The sequence below is a fragment of the Equus przewalskii genome, chromosome 3, assembly GCF_037783145.1.
Source record: "Equus przewalskii isolate Varuska chromosome 3, EquPr2, whole genome shotgun sequence".
In the NCBI taxonomy this organism is placed as follows: Eukaryota; Metazoa; Chordata; class Mammalia; order Perissodactyla; family Equidae; genus Equus; species Equus przewalskii.
Window position 1 is genome coordinate 66836290 of NC_091833.1, and position 19376 is coordinate 66855665.

At 36.4% G+C, this 19376-nt stretch overlaps 1 protein-coding gene and 1 long non-coding RNA gene across 3 annotated transcripts in view; one reads left to right on the top strand and one right to left on the bottom strand.

Annotated features, from left to right (window-relative positions):
* The window catches only part of LOC103552784 (transmembrane serine protease 11A), a 50030-nt gene that overhangs the window by 13320 nt on the left and 17334 nt on the right, over window positions 1-19376 (top strand). The window contains exons 3-5 of the mRNA XM_070612800.1: window positions 1761-1879; window positions 15064-15131; window positions 17114-17274. Of these exons, the coding sequence (XP_070468901.1) occupies window positions 1761-1879; window positions 15064-15131; window positions 17114-17274 (348 nt within the window). The remainder of the gene's footprint in view (window positions 1-1760; window positions 1880-15063; window positions 15132-17113; window positions 17275-19376) is intronic.
* LOC139082305 (uncharacterized) overlaps window positions 13603-19376 on the bottom strand; it is a 28984-nt gene continuing 23210 nt past the window's right edge. Inside the window, exons 3-5 of one of the 2 annotated variants that reach the window (XR_011538175.1) lie at window positions 18749-18822; window positions 17351-17378; window positions 16807-17209 (exon numbers count right to left, since the gene is read on the bottom strand). This is a non-coding gene — a long non-coding RNA (uncharacterized lncRNA). Of the gene's footprint in view, window positions 17210-17350; window positions 17379-18748; window positions 18823-19376 lie in introns of both variants that reach the window. The other variant, XR_011538176.1, reaches the window with a different exon arrangement.

A 19376-nucleotide genomic window follows, 5' to 3' on the forward strand; every position in this document is an offset into this window, starting at 1 on the left:
TCACCCCAAAAAAACTTGTACTTTTACTAGTAAATGGCCACATTCAGAATTTTTTTATTTACTCAATCTTTTCATCAACAAATAATTACTGAGACCTATTATGTGTGAGTGATTTTCTGGGTACTCAAGATACAGCATTAAGCAACGCAGACAAATTTCTCATCTCCTTGGAGCTCACAAACTAGTATTCTTTGATAATCTACACAAAAGATCAAAAATAGTAATTGTCTGAAATTTATTAGTAATCATAATAAACAACTCTAATAATTCATTGTATATTCAAGTGAAAAACTATGAGAAACTAGTTATTAAAATCGGCTCTCTTATTCATCATTTTCTGTCCACTAACATTTCTAGGGCAAAAGAAAAGCACTTGTCCAATAAAATAATGAATTTAGAAATGATTCGTAAACTATAAGTACGACACAATATTATTACTTATTTTTAGAGAAAAATCTTCTTCTTTCCAAAGCAATATTCAGAGATTACTTTTTCATTTCTGACATACTTGTAATCACACAAAAATGCACTTCAGAATTCTTTTTATATTACATCTTTCTTTTTTGCAGAATGTAAGTCATTTACATTTTTTGACAAATCTCCACAATGTCACTCTCACACAGATGTGTATGATAAAACAACTAGCTCAGTCTGCTTACTTGAATGGTCTTATCTGTTGTCACCTTCCTCAGACTTGATGGGGGAGTGAAGACTCTATTAGGGGCTTTAAAGGGCTTGAGAACATAGTTCTGGGCCCCATATGACAACCCCATCTGCAGTTTGCGCCAATGGCAAAGTTTCTCAGGTCAGTTCATTTGACTGCATGAAAGCACCTTTACTATGAGAATAAGGTTTGATAACAATATGGATTAAATCGATAAGTAATCAGGAGACCAAAAAAGCACTACAGAGTCCAGAGATGTCCCACGTAGGAGATGTGCCATCCTCAGATCCCCAATTTCTTTCCAAGGTCCTTTGCTCGGAAAACCAGTGTGTCCTCCCTGAGCCATGCTCCCTAAGGACAGAGGTTACTTTGTGCTTGCTCCATTCTCTATCTTTAAATCTTTGTAGTTTTCTTGCTCCCCAGGGTCATACTCCTAAGATTCCTCAGGAGTCACCACTGTTGTTTTCTTACCTTTCCTGATAGCCAAGCAGAGATCTGATTGATTCATCCCTGTTACTTTTCTCACCTCCAACCTCAGAAAATTTTTCCCTGCCTTTCTTTTTGTGTCTTTCTTAGTGTGCCCGGCTCTCACATTACAAACCAAAATTTACAAGGATGTTCATTTACCTCTACTTCCAGTAGAGTATAAGTTGGTATACATTTCACCTCAGCAAGGGGCAATATAGTAATGAAATGTTCCAGCTCTAGAGCCACACCGTCTGGGTTTAAGCTTGGATAGACCACTCGCTAGTTGTATAGCACACAGCAAGTTACTTAATGCTCTGTGCCTCACTTTCCTCATCTGTGAAATGGAGGTGATGCCAATCTTAGAAAACTGGCGTGAGGATCAAATGAGTTAACACATGTCAAGTACCCAGAACAGTGCTTGGCACATAGTAAGCACTCAACAAATACCAGCTACTATTACTTACACAAAACATTAATCATTATTTTTCTTATATATTTTATGAAACTAAATTAGAAGTAATCCCAGCAATGTATTCAAGACTTTATATTAGCCTCATTATAGTTGGGCCTTAGATCCTGAAATTTATGCCCAAACCACTTAATTTCCTGCTTTTCCTTTTCATCACAGGCCAGAAAATGGAGTATTATCAAGGCACTTTTAAAATTTCAGATCTACGAATCAATAGTAATTCTGGACAAAATAGCACATACCAACTTACGGACTTACGGGAGATGAGCAAAAGTTTGGTAAGTCAGAAAAAATTCTTTCTATCATAGAATAGTGTAGGTGGAAGGGATTTTGTGTATCATTTCCCTCAATATTTCTTAAAACATGATTTTCAGACCACTTGCAGCAAAATCATCTTGCAAGTTCCTAGGCCCCACTCCAGACCCACTGAATCACTGTCTGATGGGCTGGGTAAGTGAAGATAGGAGAGTAAAGGAATCTCCATTCCAACAAATAGGTGATTCTGATAAACCACTCTTTCTAACTCAACCACATCCTTTAAAGGGGAGAGGACTGAGGTCAAGATATCCCAGCCCATTGCTCCCCCTATTCCACTACAATATTACCCAGATGGAAAAACTTAACCACACCAGAAGTGGTTATTTGTAACATTACATGCTTTTTTTGGTAACACCACATTTTAAAATTTTAAATATTTTTTAAATATACGAGAAAAGGAAAGATGATCATAAATGTTCATTTTATCTCACAAACATACTAATAAAATTAAAATACCCAGACCTGTTGTACGATATTTAAATGAAACACTAAAAATTTTGTTAAAACTAAAATACAGGACTGCCCCCAAAAGGAAAAAAGTAAACTCAGTTGTATAATAAATCTGCTCAAGATGCCTATGAACACTCACTCAAAAACTAAGCTCATGTTAACTTTCCTGACAAAGAAATACAGAAGCACAGAATTATTTTAAAAGGTTGGAAATGACAGGTGCATTAGTTTGTTTTATCAAAGAACCTTTTTTTTCCAAGATATTTTCTTTCTTTCTCAAATCAGTTTTCATTTTTGCGTATCACCATCTGATCTTTGTCCCATGCAAACTCAATTGCAATATACTTACAATAATAAATATAGAGATGGAAATGGAGCTTATAATCTATATTTTCAGTTATCATTAAGTCATGTACACTTTTTCCATTTTGAGATCTCATCTCCCCTAAGTCAATAATTAACATTTATAGATTGATATATATCCTTACATTCTTTTATATTCAGAGCACCTTAGAAAATAGCATTTGTAATCATTTCTTAAAGAATGCCAGAGGGGGCTGGCCTGGTGGCGCAGCGGTTAAGTTCACATGTTCCACTTCGGTGGCCCAGGGTTCGCCGGTTCTGATCCTGGGTGAGGACATGGCACCGCTTGGCAAGCAATGCTGTGGCAGGCATCCCACATATAACGTAGAGGAAGATGGGCACAGATGTTAGCTCAGGGCCAGTCTTCCTCAGCAAAAAGAGGAGAATTGGCAGCAGATGTTAGCTCAGGGCTAATCTTCCTCAAAAAAAAAAAAAAAAAAAAAAAGAATGCCAGAAAAATCCTAGATACATAACCAGGACTTCCTTTATTCTTCTAACCCTGAGTGACTCCACATAACTTCTCAAGGAAAAAAGAATTAATTTGTTTAGTTAAAAATATCTATAAATTCTTTGAACAATGGGAAATGTTTATAATTTATCAAGAATTTTCTTTATGTTTTATAGCCAACACTGTTATTGTCGTTTTAGGCTAACTGTGACATTGTCTTTACTGAAGTAAATAGAGGAATGCAATAGGTATTTCAAAAGGAAGTGAAAGAAATGCATCTATAACAGAAACTGTCTTTGGAAGTGGACTTTTAAGTATCAGTAAAGCGTGCATTTCTAGCAGTGAAAAAACCTCAGGTACAAAGGCTGAGTTAGGTGATGACACATTAGCATCATGATCATGTGCAAGGCCCTCTTCTAGTTGTCATTATTTATTTACTCTCCTTTATTCTCATAGCACACTCCCATTAACCTCCCCTGCAGGCAACCATCTGTGTTTCCTGTGTCTTCTTTTCTTCGTATTCATTCTTGCAAAAATGCATTTCGTTGTTTTTGGTGCACATGCTTTTAATTCATTCTTTGTGTTATAAATCACTTGCTTTAGTCAGTTTGGATTGCTGTAATAAAGTATCATAGACTGAGTGGCTTACAAACAACAGAAATTTATTTCTCACAGTTCTGGAGATCAGGGTACCAGCACAATCAGGTTCTGGTGAAGATCCTCTTTCAGATTTCAGACTGCAGACTTCTCAGTGTATCCTCACATGGTGGAGAGCAGAGCGCTGAAGAGTTCCCTGGGGTCTCTTTTATAATGTCACTATTCCCATTCGTGACCTAATCATCTACCAAAGACCCCACCTCCTAATACCATCACACTGGGGAGTAGGATTTCAACATATGAGTTTTGGGGGGAAACAAATTTTCAGTCCATTGCATCACTTTTTAGTTCATAGTTTCATACTTTTTAACTCAGATCTGTTTTTTAAGATCTATTCATGTTGCTAAATGTACATCAAATTCATTGTTATTAACTGCTGCATGATGATTCATAGTGTATATCTACCATATTTTACCTTCTGCTCATCATACCAAGAAGTGCTGCATCGAACAGCCTACTACTTATTCCCATATGGACCCATGCAGGTTCTTCTGGAAGTAGAATTACTGGGTCATTGGGTGTGCGTACACTTATTTTGACTAATTGGTGCTGGATTGCTCTTCAGAATGGCTGAATCAGTGTGCACTCCCATCTGCAGTGCGTGAGGATTCTTAAGTCCCCACATCTTTGCCAACACTTGGCATTAATTGGTTTTCTAATTTCTGCCAGCCTAATAGCCATTAAGTTCCATCTTATTCATGATTTAATTTGCATTTTTCTAATCACTGAGAAGTTTGCATCATTACGTATACACGTTAGCCTTTTGGGCTTTCATTTCTATAAATTGCCTGTACCTATTCTTTATCTGTTTTTCTATTAGAGTTGTTTGTTTTAATAGTTTTGCTTTGCAGGAGTTCCTTATATGTTCTAGATATGAGTAGTTTGTTAGTTGTAGACATTGCACTTACTCATTCTGTCTTCTATTAATCTGGACTATATTGTTCTTGATGAAACAGAAATCCATAATCTTAAAGTAATCGTATTGATCAATTTTCTTTGCCATGTGGTTATATTTTTAAAGTTTTTTTTTAAAGAATTCATTCTCTCTTTCTAGTCGTAAAATATTTTACTGTATTTTCTTCTATTAACTTTGCAGTTTTACCTTTTACATTAGGTCTTTAATGCATAATCCACCTTTGAGTGTGATGTTAGGTAGGAACCCAGGTTTTATTCTCCATATAGTGAGCCAGTTTTCCCATAGAACCAAACATCTGTCTTCCCAATATATGGTATGATTATTCAGCTCTTTGCATTTCTTGGCACCGGAGTCTTGCAGAAAAGGAAATATGATCTGCCTCCTCAAACTGCCTCCAATAACTTTGGAGAGATGAGAGTAACACACATGAAATTGAACAGCATAACATGATATAATTAAGAGCTAAATTGTGTGTCGAGGACAATAAGTACAGAAAAACTTCAAAGAAAAGGAAGATCAACTAGAGTTCCCATGGTCAGGAAAGGCTTTATATTATTTTACCCTTGTTTAAATGAGACAGATGTCTCTTTCCCTCCACTCCCCACCAAGTTACCTTTAGAAGCATTACAAGAAGAGGTCATGCCTCATCCTGAGCCACTCCTCTTTATTGTTGCCAAATCCCAATGCATAAAACCAGATTCTTCTTTCTACCCTATATGGGTGCTAGCTAGAAGGCCAAGAAAGACAGGTTGCAGGTCCTGTTCTTCCTCATAATTTGGGATTTACTGATTTGAATGCAAACAGAGAGGCAAAAGAAAAATGAGTTCATGCTCAGATCCTGGTAAAACCCATCCCAGTTCCCTGAGATAGTGGCACAGGCATATCTCATCCTTGAGATCATTTTTCAGAGAAGATTCCAGTGACCAGACACCAGTAACTCATGATACTCCCAAATGGGTAGGTCACTTTCATCATTATTCAAATTTTGTAAATTTGAATAGAGTCAGTGACTGAGGGAGTGTTTCATTTGGAGACACATTTCAGAACTATCAAGAAATATTTTTAAATTATAGGTCATTACAAATGTGAAAGTTCTAAACTTTAACATCATAACAATAATAATAGCTAACATGTATTGCCTGCCAAGTACCGCACTAAGCACTTTATATGTATTATTTTAGTTTATCTTCAACAACAACCTTATGAGGTTAGTATAGTTACTATTATGATTTATAGATGAGAAAATCAAAGTATAGAAAAGTTAATTTACTCAAGATCATACAGCTGGTGAATGATTTATTTAGGATTTGAGACTACATGTTCTTAATAAAATTATGTCATCAAGAAGAATCATCTGTGCGATTTTATTTCCCATCTACCCTCCCACAAAATACCAGAAATCAAGTAATTATCCTTGGTATATTATTCTCTTTCAGTTATACTAGTAACAAGGGGCAGTGACCATCATCTTCATTAACAGTGGCAACAGTTAGGAATTTTCTTAGGGTTGTCTCCCCCCAAAAATACTGCTCCCTGTTCCTGTGCCCAAAGTAGTTCTAAATTTTATCTTCTTTGTACCCAGGAACACCACAAACAGGGCTTGAAATGATCCTCAAAATATCCTTTAGACTATGTGTCTAGAGTTGTAGAGACAGAGAAGTTGAAAACAGAAAGTGATGCAAGGAGATAAATGTAGGTGGGAACACTCTCTAAAGAAATTAGAAGACAAAAGTGAGAGATTTGGCTCTGATCAACACTGAAGCAGGAAGCACTTCTACTGAGAAAAAGTGACTGGGTCAAGGTAAACTTAAACTTGGCAAAGGTATTAGATTATCTGAAGTTTGGAGTTGCATAAGGAACGAGAAGTTAAAAGATGCCCAATGCTTGGCGTAGGACTATGGTTCTGTGCCTAGAGAGAGGAGATTGGATTTGGAAGCCTTGAGAAAAAAGTAAGCAGAGATTACCAAGAAAGCTCATGTTCAGAGGTTAGAAAAATTGGATGTAGAATGTGATTGAGTGCTTACTCAAGAGCTGAGACTTACATTCATTCATGTTATAATTGAAGAGGAGGCATGAGTAAAAGAAGAAGATGTATATCACTACCTCTATCTTCAATGTACTTAATTTAAATCCTGAAAGAAAATGCTAATTGTTGTATATTTCATGTCTAGTTTACAATATAAAACTACAAAGGAGGCATTATTATCCACACTCCACAGATAAGAGAAATAAGCTTTTGAAGTTAAGGTCCACAGCTAGTAAACGGTGGAGAGAAGATTTGAAGCCATATAGATAACTTCAATATGTGTTCTTTCCACTAAATTGTTCTACTTGTCAGGAAGGGACTTAGCTGAGATAGAAAGTTCAATTCTATATCAATTCTTCTCCCATTTAATTTTTAAATCCATAAAGATTATAAATACTGTATGCTGTGCTAGGTCACTTTTGCTTAACCAACACGTTGGGTTTACTTATTAAGACGCCCTCAGTCTCAGTTTCCTCACTTCCTTGTATCAGTTTTTTTTTCCAGTTTTATTGAGATATAATTGACATATAACATTGTGTAAGTTTAAAGTGTAAAATGTCTTCATTTGATACACATATATTGCAAAATGATTACCACCATTAACACCTCCATCTCATCACATAATCACCATTTCTTCTTTGTGGTGAGAACAATTAAGGCCACCTCTCTTAGCAACTTTCTAGTATATAACACAGTATTATTAACTATAATTACCACACTGTACATTAGATCTCCAGAATTTATTCATCTTGTAACTGCAAGTTTGTACCACTTGAACAATATCTCTCCATTACTCTCATCCCCTAGGGGGATATCCTCCATTCTACTCTCCATCTCTATAAGTTTGGCTTTTTAGGTTCCACATATAAGTGATATAATATAATATTTGTCTTTGTCTGCCTGACTTATTTCACTTAGCATAATGCCCTCAAGGTCCATCCATGTTGTTTGTAAATGGCAGGATTTTCTTCTTTCTCATGGCTGAATCATATCCCATTGCATGTGTGTGTATGTATGTATGTATGTGTGTTTACATATCACATCTTCTTTATCCATTCATCCACTGACATACACTTAGGTTGTTTCTATATCTTGGCTATTGTGAATAATGCTACAATGAACATGAAAGTATAAATATCTTTTCGAGATCCTGTTTTCATTTATTTTGGATATATACCCAGAAGTGGGATTGCTGGATCATATGGTAGTTCTATTTTTAATTTTTTGAGGAACCTCCATACTGTTCTCCATAGTGGCTGCACCAATTTACATTCCCACCAAGAGTGCACAAGGGTTCCTTTCATCAAAGTCTTGGTAGTTTTCATTGTACATATCTTTTACTTCCTTGGTTAAATTTATTCCTAAGTATTTTGTTTTTGATGCTACTGTGAATGGGATTGTTTTCTCTATATTTTTTTCATATATTTCATTGTTCGTGTATAGAAACACAACTGATTTCTATATGTTGATCTTGTATCAAGCAACTTTACTGAATTCATCAATTACTTCTAACAGTTTTTGGCGGAGTCTGTAGAATTTTCTATATAAGATCATATCATCTGCAAATAAAGATAATTTTATTTCTTCCTTTCTCTTTTGAATGACTCTTCTTTCTTTTTCTTACATGATTGCTCTAGCTAGGACTTCCACTACTATGTCGAACAGTAGTGGTGAGAGTGGCCACCGTTGTCTTGTTTCTGAGCTTAGAGGAAATGCTTTCAATCCTTTCACTGTTGAGTATGATGTAAGCTGTGAGCGTGTCATATTTGTACTTTATCATGTTGAGGTATGTTGCTTTTATAGGCAGTGTGTTGAATGTCTTTATCATGAGCAGATGTTGTATTTTGTCAAAAACTTTTCCTGCATCTATTGAGATAATCATAGAATTCTTATCTTTCATTCTGTTAATGTGGTATATCACATTTATTGATCTGCATATGTTGAACCATCTTTGTATCCCAGCAATAAATCTCATTCAATCATGGTATATGACCCTTTTAATATGCTGTTAAATTTGTTACTGTTTTGTAGATAATTTTTGTATCTCTATTCATCAAGGATATTGGTCTGTAGTTTTCTTTTCTCATAGTGTCCTTATCTGGTTTTGATATCAGGGTAATGCTGGGCTCATAAAATGACTGCGCATGTTTTCTCCTCTTCAATATTTTGGAAGAGTTTGAGAAGAATCGGTGTTAATTCTTCTTTAAATGTTTGGTGAAATTCATTAGTGAAACCGTATGGTCCTGGGCTTTTCCTTTTTGGGAGATTTGATTACTGATTCAATCTCCTTACTCATTAGTGGTCTGTTCAGATATTCTATTTCTTCCTTATTCAGTCTTAGTAAGTTGTGTGTTTCTAGGAATGTATACAATTCTTTTAGCTTATCCAATTTGTTGGCATATAATTGTTCATGGTAGTTTCTTATGTTCCTTTGTATTTCTGTGGTATCAGTTGTAATGTCTCCTCTCTCATTTCTGATTTTATTTGAGTCTTCTCTTTTTTTTTCAGTTAGTCTAGCTAAATGTATTATTTTTTTGTAAAAAAAAAAGCTCAGTTTCATTTATCTTATATATATATATTTTTTGCTATTTCATTTATTTCTGCTCTGATTGTTTTTATTTCCTTCCTTCTGTAACTTTGGACTTAGTTTGCTCTTCTTTTTCTAGTTCTTTGAGGTATAAAGTTAATTTGTTTATTTGAGAGTGTTCTTTTTTTTAATGTAGGCATTTATTACTATAAACTTCCCTCTTAGAACTGCTCATGCAGCATCCCATAGGATTTGGTATTGTGTGTTCCATTTTCATTTGTTTCAGGATTTTTTAAATTTCTTTTTTGACCCATTGGTTGTTTAGGAGTGTGCTGTTTAATTTACATATATTTGTGAATTTTGCAGCTTTTCTCCTGCTATTGATTTCTAGTTTCATACCACTATAGTCAGAAAAGATAGTTGGTGTGATTTCAAGCATCTCAAATACTTGCTAAAGCTTGTTTTGTCACCTATCATATGATTTATCCTGTAGATTGTTCTGTGTGTGCTTGAGAAGAATGTACATTCTGCTGCTGTTCGTTGGAATGTTCTGCATGTCTGTTAGGGACATTTGGTCTAAGTTATATTTCAAGTCCAACATTGCCTTGTTAAATTTCTGTCAGGATGATCTATTCATTGATGAAAGTGGAGGATTGAAGTCCCCTGCTATTATTATATAGTTGTCTATTTCTCCCTTCAGATCTTTTAGTATTTGCTTAATACTAAATCGATGCTCTAATGCTGGGTACATATACGATTGTTAGATCTTCTTGATGAATTGATCCCCCCATCATTGTATAACAATCTTTTTTGTCTTTTGTTACTATTTTTGGCTTACAGTCTCTTTTGTCTGTATCAGTTTTTGATGAGCAAGAAGCAGCAGAAGCAACTGTAATAGAAAGAAGACGGAGGACGATGGATATATTTATGTATATATGTCTAGCATGAACAATCTATGATTGGAGGAAAGATGTGAATGGGTGTTTTCTGAGGAAAGTTTTTTGAGAAAGAAAGCAATATGAGCCACCTCTAAACTTCCTGATAAAGTTATAAATATAGTACAGTCTTCACTGTGCTGGATAACCTATTTAGATTATCATTCATCATTCAGGTACTATAGGAGAGTCTAAGAAAAATGATTCTCTCTCTCCCTCTCTCTCTGATGGAATGATCAAATTTAGAGATTTCAAAGGCAACTCACCTGGAGAGGACAGGAACCTTCTAAATAATGACCTTCCCTTGCTTCTGCTATTCTGGTTTAAATATCTTTAGCACAACTTTAAATAGATACAAATTACATATTTTCCTCTTTTAAAAAGGTAATTTGGAGATCTAGATTTTTGTGGTACACAAAGTTATTAATTTATTCTTCATAACCCTTAATTACAAGCTTTTTAATTCTATGAATTTATTTTGCCTCTCAATCTCAGGAATATTAGCCAATTTGGGATAAGGTTATCTAATATACTGCTACTTGTTATATGAGATTAGTCTGTTTCATTCCCCAAAGAAACACTGAGGAAGAACTAGTGCAATCAAAGAAATAAGTTTGGTAACATCACATAATGTCACAATCTATTTGGTGATATCATTACTTCCTGGTTTAGGGTAATCAGAAAGTCACACTTCCATGGCATTCCACCCTCACACCCTCAGATCCCAAATAACACTGGACTCAACTGCCCCCTCCAGTGGACACAGCACTGGGCTCAAACCTGTGGGAGTTAAAAAGAGGATTTTTGTGAAAACAAAGTGACTTGATTTCCAGAAGGCCAACGAACTTCAAAATGCTGTGAGCACCATCAGTGCTCAGGTTGGCCACATTCTATATAGGCTTAGGATAGGTACAACTGATCCATTTTAAATAGATACAATAACAATTTCAAAGGATTGCAATAAAAACTATCAAGATTATGGTTCTGATTTTTGGAATCAAAGAAAACAGGCTGCCTTTGGAGAGGGGTGTTAACAGTTTCTGGTCCCCTCACATGCTGCTTGCTACACATCAGTGGAGAGGAGCTCTTAGTAAGAATCCACCTGTGTGCTTAACCTGAGGTCAGCAGGCTTATTGCTATGTCACCTTGGGCAAGTCATTTCCTCATCTATGTAATGTGGATAATAATAGTATTCACCTCAGAGGGTTGATGTGAAAAGAAAATGAGCTCAAATACAATGGAGTTGGTGCTTGGTGCACAGATGGTAGACAACAGTGATAACTATTTCTACTAATATAACTAATGTAGTCTCACCATGGAGGAGCTTTCCACAAGGAATCAAATTACCTGAAAATGTTGAAAAGGAAAAAAAACCCTTCAAATAATTCATGGTCAGTTTTCTTTTTTCTCCAGGAGGATTGACCACAATCTAATGTAAAGCTCATTAAAAATTCTCATAAAAGTTTCTTGGTAAATGCAAGTCTTTATGATAAATACATTCCCACTTTCTTTCATTCATTCACTCATTCAACAAAAACTAGCTACATTCCTACATGTTGTAGGATAGGAAAAGATAAATGAACATTCCCATCTATAAAGGGTTTGCAGTCTAGTAGAGAAGATAATTTGTTTGCATAAACAACTATATTAAGGAGTAGAAGGTATAAGAGGGATAAGAAAAATTAAGACAAGAGGAGGAAAGATTACTTTGGGGTTTAAGGAATAACCCCAAAGAAGGTATTATCTGAAATAGACCTTGAAGGAGAGTTGTGATTCAGAGAAGCAGAGCTGCAGGATGTGGGAGGGTACAACTAGCCCGAGAAGGGCAAGTACATAGGAAAATCAGGGTCATGCCAGAACACAGCACTGCCAAGACAGAAAGGAGTGGTGTTGAAATGGGTGAGGGATTAGTGACAGACAGTGAGGCCCTTGAATGTCTGACTCTGTGACCAGAGGCTCCAATGCAATTGTGGTCTATTCTCTATTTCTATCTTGAGTTCAGCCCTGGTAGCAAGACAACTTCAATTAACCCTTGTTTAAGGCCAAAGCTGTGGGTTTTTTTTTTAAACATCTTTAATGCAATCTTTTGTGTGGTGCTCATTACAATTGGGAGAACACAACAGGATCTAAAATTCTCTTCATGGCGTGTTTTTGGTTCCTGTAGCTCTCAGGAGCTCACCTAGTGTGATGTTGGAAGAAATTGCTTTTATATTCCATTGGCCAATCTTCAGAAGCATATCTATCTGAAGTTTGCAGTTGCAGCCCTGAAACACTCCCTACGTGAATGCAAAGACTGCCGTGAGAGGAGCCAGTTGGGAGCATCTGACAGTGACAGGCAGGCAACGTGTGTAAACAGAGTTAGTTCAGGAGTGACAGCAGAATGGTTGGGCGCGTCTGTTTGTTTGAGTTGACAGCCTCTCCCTAACTCTTTCATTAAACACCTGACTAACCTTCAATTGCCCTCTAAGAACTTAATCTCAGCGCAATTTCCAGCATTTCAAAATTATCAGACATAAAGAGGTATACAGTGAAAGGGAGTCTTTTGCTCAATGCTGGGATACTTATTCTAACTACAAAACTCTACAAATGTCCCCAGAAGGGAGGGAGGATAGATTTATAAATCACCATCTCTATTAGGTTGTGTAAATAATAAATTTATAAGAAGCTGGCATACAGCTTAAAAAAAAATTGTTCTCCAAAACTTCTGAGAATTTAGAATGCCAGCGTGCTTGCAGAATGCTGCTTATAAGGTAATTCTTAATCTGCCAGGGAAACATTTTTTGAAGGTCTCTAGAAAGCTAGTTCATACATAAACTTCATTCAGCAATAAAGCTCATGTTCATGTTTTTTCTGATTTTCCCCCTGTTGTAAATATCATTAGCATAGGAACCCTTCTAGCCAGTCCCAGTGCCCCAGCATTTCTCAGAGTGTTTTCCTCAGGCTACCTGGATCACCTGAAGATCCTGGGCCTCACTCTAGACCTAATCAATGAGGCTTTATAGGGGCAGGGTCCTGGAATTTGAATTTTAAAGAAGGAACTTCTTTATTCCTGTAATTACCAGAGTTGCTTCTACCTAGATTGTTCTAGTGTTATTCTTTCAGCTCTCTCTTCCGAGACAACTGAACCATTTAAAGGTGGAACTGGTGAATTTAGATGTTCTTCTTAGCAGGCATGTTGCCAGATGCATGATGTCATCCAAAGTCAAAAACTTAATCCAATATCTTCACCAACAAGTCACAATCAGTCAAGGGATCAATTGTGGGTGGAATTTCAGAGGATAATTACAAACCAAACTTCTTTACATACCCAACTGCTATTTGCTTTTCTTCCTTTTCATATTCATCACTTTTCTCCCTGTTGTTTTTTTGTTTGCCTTTTTTCTCTTTTTTTTTGGATTTCCCCCAGATACTGAGTAATAGAACTGGTTGCGGGTGACAAGAAGAGAAATGATTACAACAGTGTCACTCTTGTGAAAACATATTTTCCAAAAGAGTTTCATTCTAGCATATAAACCCCACACCTCCTCAGCCTCCTTAAGCTTTCCTTATTTGAATGCAATAAATGTATATTTTGGATACTAGAAATTTCTCTATTTTCTAAATACTGTCTTTTCTCTTAAATTTACAAATATATTACCAACTATATCTTTACAAGTTTTATACTTTAAGTCCACCAACTGTTTATTTTATAACTTATTGTTAAGTTTCTATGAAAGAACTTCAAGTAAAATATACATCATATTTAACAAGGAAGTTGTGTAATTGATGAGAAGAGATGGACCTACAGACAGAAGACCAAGGTTTAAGTCCCAGTTTATTATCTATGTGATGCCGGTGAAATTCACAAAATGTGTCCAAGTGTCATTTGGACTTGAATATGCACATTCAGCTCATCTATCAAAAGTGAAATGCAGCGCCCGCATTCAGATGACACTTTTGCCACCAAGTGGTCACTAAGGGATACTGCAAGCCAAAATCTAGGTTTGATAAGCGACAATGCTGTGCAAATGGACTCAAAACAGTAACTTTTCTTCTTCCTTGGTGACATAAACCGAGTAACACAACTTTGACCTAAACCTGCAACACCACTCACTCTTTCTTCCCCCTGACTTACACCACAATCAACACTTAAAAACTCATTGATTCTCTCCTAAATCACTAATGCCTCTTCTCTGTACTTACTGCCAAAGACCTGCAGAGAAATCTGAGACCTGCAATGCAATGCCAGAACGGGTGCTAGAGAATCCCCAGCAGTTCATTACCAAAATATAGGCAGCATTTTATATGTGTTTAATCTCTATAGCCCTATGAGTAGCATATCAATATCTTTGTTTTACAGCTTAGGAAACTGAGGCTCAAATTGGTTCAATAACTTTTCCAAGGTCACCCAGTTCATGAGCAGAAGGATAGGCTTCAAACCCAATACGAAGCCAAGGTTCTTTCCATCACCTCTCAAGGCCTCCCTGTGTCCCATCGCTGCTCTGTATCTTTCTGCTTCACCTTCTATGGAGTTTTAGGAACATATCTTCTACTGCAGAAACATATGATGGCACATTAGAATCACCTGGGGAAATTTTTACAACTACGAATGGCTAGGTCCCCTCCAGACCGGTTATAACCAAAACTCTGGCAGAGGGCCCCAGCATCTATAATTAAAAAAAAAATCTGCAAATGATTCTGTTGCATTGTGAGAGTTGAGAACCACTGGTTTAAATGGTATTGCCATGTTGAAACTTTTTTCTATTGCTTTACCATTTAATCAGGGGTATATTCTTATTACAAAATATCCTATTAATACAGAGTTTCTCTCTTGTAATAACAGGTGGAGGAGATATTTATAGATTCTGCCTTCAACAAGCATTATATCAAGAACCAAGTAGTGAGACTGACGTATGTATGTTTGGGCAAATGTGGAGTCACAGCCTGGAGAGACAAAGGGCAAAGGAGATGGAAACCCTCATATACTGTTGCCTCTATGGGCTTGGCTCTTGGCTAGGATTTCTCATAAATACTACCTCTATAACAGTCTCAAGATATAGGGCTGACCACCACTTTGTATATGCAAAAACTAAGACTCAGGGAGGTTAAGTGATGTGCTTAAAGTTCCCCAAGTGACAGTTTCCCCAAGCAGCAGAATCAGGATTCAAATTCCATCAACTGATTGTAAGGCCCGGGCCTACCAGAACCTGTGGCTTTGGGAAAACCCAGCAGCATGTCACTGCATGCACCAAGTTGTATTCTTTCAACAGACATGTCATTTCAAGAACATTAAGAAGGCAAAGTTGACTACAAAATGGGATCATAAGTTTTACCTGTAATGAAGCCTTAGTGACAGAAGGCATGCCCAAATGAAAAGACGTTCCTGTTTTAATAAATTTTCTGTTTGTTGTGGTGGAGGGGGAAGATTCATATCAGTTGCAGAAATGGCTCAGAGGTTTCAATTGTGTTATTTGGAAAGCACATAGCAGAACGTAGACGTAATAAGTGCAAACCTATGGGCCTGTATGACTCATCTTCCTAAAGAAAATGAATATATTCAGACAGATTTTTTTGAAGGAAATAATAATCACTTTTCTCACCAACTGACTAATGCTTATTGGAAGACTGACTCCAAGTTCCTTACACCTTTACTGAGTAACTACTGACCTCCAGAAGGACTTTATAATATAAATTGGATAAAATCTCTAATATTTAGGAGACAAAAAGTACATATTTGCCAAAACTTTCTAGATCTCATGCCCTCCATTTTCAAATTCTGATTTGCCATAACATTCTAGCAACATTTTCCTAGTCTTATGAACTCCTTTAAATTTGTAGCCATTTTTACTATATAACTTTTTCTGTGCATCCAGAGAAATGCCACCTGGGAAACAATGTTTTCTCTCTAATTTAAGAGGGAAAATTACTTGGTTATATGTTTGCCAATTTGACATAAAATTCTGATTATTTATATCTTCACATTCCAGAGCCTAAATGGACCACAATATCTAAAATGCCTCAGAATCAATATGATTTCCTCTCTTTTTAGTAAAAGGATTCAGGAAAATAGTCCTTTAGTGCTTTTTAGATCCTGGATCTTTTGAAGTGTAAAAACAAGAATAGCAGATCAATACATAGGTTTCGATTTTTTTAATGACCTTAAATTGTTTGGTTTTCCTACTTTAAGAGTATGTAAAAATTCAGTACCACAGATGAAGGGACTTGAACCTATTTATATGAAAAAGTTCAAGGAACTGAACATATTTAATCAGGAGAAGACTCAGGGACCAAGAATATCACTGTCTTCAAATATTTTATGTGGAAGAGGGAACTTTATGTTATGCATGTCTCAAGGGGTAGTCCTAAGCCCAACTAAATGAAAGATAGAAAGAGACATATTTTCAACTCAAATCAAAGAACTCTCTTAAAATCAGAGCTGACCAAAGAGAAATAATCTCTTTAGGGAAGTAAATTCCCCATCATTTTAATTACTGTGCTGGGGTTAGAGGACCACTTGGTCATGGATGCTGTAGAGGTGATTCAGGTATCAAGACACAGGAGTGATTGACCGAAGAGACCACTAAAGTTTCTTTCAATCCTGAGAGTTTATGATTTTGATGATAATTCTTTGATGTCTGAGTTCTACCCCACTGCTATAACAAGGCTTCAAATTAATGGGGAAAATGCACTCAAAACAATGAAAACTTGAAGAGGGATCATATGAAATTATCTTGGGTCAGCGAGTGACATGTAGATTCACATCAGTGTGAGAAGATTAGTTCTTGACACTTTCAGCAATTGAGGCATAAATCAGGGGAAGAAAATACAGGAAAGAGTGTAAGATAATACCGGATGTGTTCTTTGAATAAGCACCTTTCTCTTGTGCGTCGTAGTCCAGAGGAAGATGGTGTGAAAGCAGATGTCATTATGGTGTTCCAGTTCCCCTCTGCTGAGCAAAGGACAGCAAGAAAGAAGAAAATCCACAGCATCTTAAATCAGAAGATAAGGAACACAAGAGCCTTGTCAATAAATGCCTCATCAGTTCAAGTTAATGGTAAGTACATAGGTACCTTTGTATGTGATGTGAAAGGGACCTATTAGGTCCATTTTATATCTAATCTCATACTTACTTGCCGTTATTTTCATTCCAAATGATAGCTAGAATTCAAATGGAAAAAAATTTCAAGTTAAAAAAGTTTCATTCGAGGTTTTATTATTTTTTGATGAAAGTATGTCTGAAGTTAGTTGTCAAGTGTTTTTTCCTGTAGTAATTGGCACTCATTCCATATGCAAATCTTTACCACTAACAGAGCATTAATCTGACCCAGCCACTGTCTCCATGACTAAGCAAGTGAAAATACCAAGTGTTTAGCAACAACTGTTTTTCTAGGTGGACCTTCGTAAAACACAAACTCATTTTTTGCCTTTTAAAGATATGGATAGTTTCTGTATACAGTGAAATGATGAAGTTTTTGTTAACTTTTTTCATACAGGCATTTGGGAAAATGGTAAACCAACTGTAGAGCCACTAAAGCCATCTTATAAGTAATGCTTCAAAAATTACTAAACCAGAAAAAAATCATTGGATCCATTATACCATTATCGTTTCTCTAAAAAGAGAATCAACCTTTATCAAGGCCCTTCTTTATGCCCTTTACATGCAGCTAATTTCTATATCCGTGTGAAGTAGACAAATTCACCTTTATAGACGTGAAAGAGGGGCAAAAAAAAGTTAATAAAAACAGGACTCTAATAATTAAGAGGAGCTAAGATTCAAATCTAGATCTCTAATTTCTTGAGACATTCTTTGAAAAAAAGAGTTCTGTGGTCAAACACATTTTAGGAATTCTGTCTATGATATTTATCTCTTGGAAGTTCATCCCTTATATTAGCATATTAAAGGCTCTGAGGAGTACAGCTACACAGATAACTATTTGCCCCTGTACATTAAGCTGCTTCCACAAGCATCTACTTCTGGCAGACAAACACAGAGTTTCCCCTACAGATTCCAATGGACAATAGACTTAAGAGAGTCACGGAAGAGAATCAAAGTGATTAATATCAGATGTGAAACAGGATGCCCTGCTCTTGTAAGGGTCTAGCTAACTCTTCAAGAGGAAACTCATCCAGGAAGTGAAAATCTGAGGGAATGGGATGGGCAGGAGTTTGCTGATGTGAGAGAGTCAGCTACTCAGGGAATACACCTGGAAACCGCTCCCAACCCAGGAGGGAAGAACCTGTCAAACGCTTAATTCATTTCCTTTGTTAGGTGGGGAAACAATTGAATTAAGGTTGTGAAATACTGGCAATTCTGATAAGTTACATGATGTGTTCTATGTAATTTCCAATAACCAGTAAATACGCCAGGAATTTAAAAGGCTGAGCTATCTGAAACCAGAAATGAAGCATGAAATGGTCACTGACTGCCTGGGCTTTTTGCTTCTTACCGGCTCAGTTTGTGAGCTGCAGCTTATTTTAATGACTGCAGTAGATTAAAGGGCTGGTGGAAAACCTGATTTGAGACTTACCTAATTCTATCTCCACTGAGTCACTGCAGGACCACCCAACTAATTGGCCCAGGCATTGGCCTCCATTTTCTCATCTGTAAAATTACAATGATAATATTTGTTCTTCCTGTACAATCATGAAGATATACAAGAAAATAAAAAATATAATATGGAACATATACACTGTTACCACTTAGAAAGCTAGTGAATTGTGCTTATGCTTTGGAAATCTGAAAGCATTAATGCAAGGGATTGACTGGTAGTAGATAAAGCTAGAACCTTGAAGGTTTCCAAATTTCCAGATGTAAAAGAAGCAGTGTTTACTAGAACTTAAAAAAGTCCCACTTAGTGGAAAGTGAAAAGCTCAGGAGAACCCTAAAGGCAATTTTTATAGGCAAAAACATTGCTCTCCAGGAACACTTAATTTGGGGGACTCCCAATGAATGGAAAACTGCCGAAATTCTAGACCAAGTCTCGAAATAACCCTGCAGCCCAAGATTTACCCATAATTTGTCAAGATAATTGTGTTATTCTTCTGTGGGTCCCTCATGTGATGCAATGGGTCACAGAAAAGCTAAAATCAACACCTTTGCATTGCAAACACCATGGCTGTGGAAGAGCGGCTCACTGCCAACATCACGGTTGTTGT